Below are 3,284 nucleotides of genomic sequence, written 5' to 3' on the forward strand. Positions count from 1 at the left end.
CATTTTTATTTTCATTTTCATTTTTATTTCGATTCAAAAAAATCTGTTAAAAAACTTTCATGAACTCAAGAACACAAAAATGACAAAATTATGATTCTTAACTGTTTCAAGCAAATGAATACACCATTAAAAGCGTAAATTCACCACGAACTTGATTCTATAATTAGTTTTTCATGAAACCTCATAACCAAGTCGAATCGAGTGTGTTTGTGTTTGAATTTCACGCCAGTTTTTTGCTTTGATTTGTCAAATTCACGACTTGTTTTGCAATTTTGAATACATATTTGAAATCGTGGTGAAATTTTGATTATAACGATATATAATTTGTGAATTAATTCATTGATTTGATGATTTTCGATTTTTTGTTCAAGAACTCTCATGAACTCAAAAACACAAAAATAACAAAATCATGATTCTTAACTTTTTAAAGCAAATTAATACACAATTAAAAGCATAATTTTACCACGAACTCGGTTCTATTATTAGTTTTTCATAAAACCTCATAACCAAGTCGGATCGAGCATGTTTGTGTTTGAGTTTCACGTAATTTTTTCTTCGATTTGTCAAATTCACGATTTGTTTTGAAATTTTGAATACATATTTGAAATTGCGGTGAAGTTTCGGTTTAAACGCTTCATAACTTACGAATTAATTAGTTGATTCGATGATTTTTGAATTTTTTGTTCATGAGATATAATTGAAGATGATGAACACAAGATGATGATTGCCAATTTTAAATAAGGTATAAATGACCCGATTAAAGGTTGAAGATGATGATTAATTTTTTTTATATAAAAAAAAATTACCGTTTGATTAATCCTAAGATTAAAAATTATACATTCCTTACATAACACTACATCCGTTTCCAAATAATTTTTTTCAAAGTTGTCATTTTTACAACTTTAACATAGAAGCTACCTTCTCTAATAATGCAACATTGGAAATGAATATTTTTGATGGAAATGTAGCTGATTTAATAAATAGTTCCTTTTGAAGTTGAATTGCAAAAGTAAGAAGATAAAAAATGGAACTAGTTTGACCCATGGAACAATAGATTTGTTTGGAACTAGAAATAAAACATAGTTGAAAAGTTTGAAGAAAAATAAGATATACCCAGAGACAAGAGCATAAATAACTCTTTTAGAGCCATTAACTTTTTTATATTTTAATGAGCTCAATTTTTTTTTAATATTTAAAAAATATTTTTTATAAAAAAAAACTATTTATTTAAAGTTAAAATAAACATGCCCATAATATGTTGAGATTTTTACAACACAAACCAATATTTGAAATTTTGTAAAAAAAAAAAACAATATTTGAAATTTTAGTTTAACATTTAGAATCATTCTCAAATATTAATATTAAACATATAATTATGATAAGCGTAAGTGTGAGTAAAGATCTCCTTGTGTACTTAGTTAATATCGTAGTTTACATTTATGTGAGTGAGTTTATATTTTTTTACATTTATATTTACACAGTTCCTTATTCCAAAAATAAATAAAAAATTTCACAGCTACTACAAAATAAAATAAGAAATTTGTTATGTGAGGAGGAGGAGGAGGAGATAAACGACAAATAGTAGTAGTAAACGCAACAAACTCGTGAAATGGGCGCGATTATAAAACGCGGTTCCCTCCTTACATTTCAGTTTGAATTGAGATTGCAACAATGGCAGAAGAATTAACTATGGGAACGGCAATGGCAGCACACACGATCTCCTCAAAGAAAAAACCGATCAAGAACGATAAGCTCGGCCTCGAGGATTACATTCATCTCCTTCACTCTCGTCACGCCATTGATCTCACCATGAATCAACTCAATCAGGTTCCATTCCTTCTATATTTACACCAAATCAAACCTAACTTTCAATTTTCATTTCTGAAATTCTTCATCTCTTTTTCTCCTTTCAACTGCATCAGGTCATCCGTAGTCACGGCTTCAAGAAAATTCACCATGCTCCAAAGGTATCAATGGTTGAATTCTTCTCTCCGTTTAACTGATTTCAAATTATATAATAGTTGTAATATGTAATACTCATCATCGATCTGTAGTAGTTATTTATACTTAGTTTAGCATATCTCTGTATAGTTGAACGGTGTTGCTGATGTTGTTATGTGAATCTTCGATGAATAGTTTCGTTTTAAGAAATTTGCAAAATCTGTTTTGGATCTGATTCGCAGAAAGTGTTAATGGATGCTGTGGACACGCTAGATCTACTGGATCTTCCGCGATCAACGCTCTCTGAGAGTGTTTCTGCGTTTGCTGATTTGACTGTGGAGGAGGCAATTGCTGATCTCGCTGATCTCAACTGGCAGGAGTGTTGTGTTACCTCTATCCAGAAATTCGGCTGCTGCGATGATCAGAGATTGTTTCCTGCTTTCTCTAATCAGAATGTTGGAGTTGTGAATCACTCGCAGTCGCAAAACTACAGTCACCAGAATATAAGAGATGAAAGTGGTGGTATCATCCCTGAAACATTAAAGCGTAGGCCAGAACTTATGAAAATGGTGCCAAGGCGAAAGAGGAGCAATATTCATGCTCTTCACTCTTCCACTTCAATCGTGGATTCTGCTTCGCTTGCTTCATGCTGAAAAAATGACTACTATTCTCTTGCTTTCTCTCTTTCAGTTATAGTATTATTGTGTTGTTTCTTTTAACCAATGTTAGAATTGGATTATGAAGATGTAAAGAGAGAGTGAGTTTAATACTTCATAGTATAGTATATGAGTATTATACATGTTTGGTGAGTTAGAGAATCAGGATATTATTCTCTAAGATGATAAATGCCTAGTGATTTTACTTTGAATCCTTTCACTAAGATGATAAATAAGGATTGTTCTGATATTTCTGTTTGTTGTACTTGCTTTTTGTTCTTGCTAGTAAGACATAGCCTCTTATGGCCGATTTTTCTAGCACATAATGCATTACTACTGCCAATAGATTTAATAACAGGTTCTCCATGTTGGACTGAAGTATTTGACCACTTAAGGAAGATTCATTAATAATGTGTATATTCCTAATTTAAGTATAGAAATGTATTTATACTATGAGGTACTTAAAACAGAAATATCAGCTTCTCCCTTTTAGTTTACATTTTGTGGCAAGAGGTAAAACTTAGGATGTAATAGGCTACACAATAGGGTAGGAATGAAGTTTATTTTCACCCCCTGCTAGGAGTTGTGGCCAATCGTCAAGAAACAAAAACAATAGAAAGGGAGATAATGAACTGAATAACAATCAAAATCAGAATTATTATACAACATATAGTGTAAAGATTGTTG

The 3,284-nt window shown here is 31.1% G+C and overlaps 1 protein-coding gene across 1 annotated transcript; it reads left to right on the forward strand.

Moving 5' to 3' along the window:
• Positions 1 to 1,617: 1,617 nt before the first annotated feature.
• On the forward strand, positions 1,618 to 2,825 carry LOC131629482 (uncharacterized). The gene is made up of 3 exons (XM_058900269.1): positions 1,618 to 1,827; positions 1,923 to 1,967; positions 2,184 to 2,825. Exons 1-3 carry the CDS (start codon positions 1,672 to 1,674, stop codon positions 2,592 to 2,594), a joined length of 612 nt encoding a protein of 203 aa, XP_058756252.1. The 5' UTR covers positions 1,618 to 1,671; the 3' UTR covers positions 2,595 to 2,825.
• Positions 2,826 to 3,284: the final 459 nt, after the last annotated feature.

Source organism: Vicia villosa, unplaced genomic scaffold (genome assembly GCF_029867415.1).
Source record: "Vicia villosa cultivar HV-30 ecotype Madison, WI unplaced genomic scaffold, Vvil1.0 ctg.000567F_1_1, whole genome shotgun sequence".
Lineage (NCBI taxonomy): Eukaryota > Viridiplantae > Streptophyta > Magnoliopsida > Fabales > Fabaceae > Vicia > Vicia villosa.

Coding starts and splice junctions, on each gene's coding strand:
- LOC131629482 (XM_058900269.1), top strand. CDS start 1,672: ATGGCAGAAGAATTAACTATGGGAACGGCAATGGCAGCACACACGATC. Junction 1,828..1,922: donor CCATGAATCAACTCAATCAG/GTTCCATTCCTT, acceptor CAACTGCATCAG/GTCATCCGTAGTCACGGCTT. Junction 1,968..2,183: donor AAATTCACCATGCTCCAAAG/GTATCAATGGTT, acceptor TCTGATTCGCAG/AAAGTGTTAATGGATGCTGT.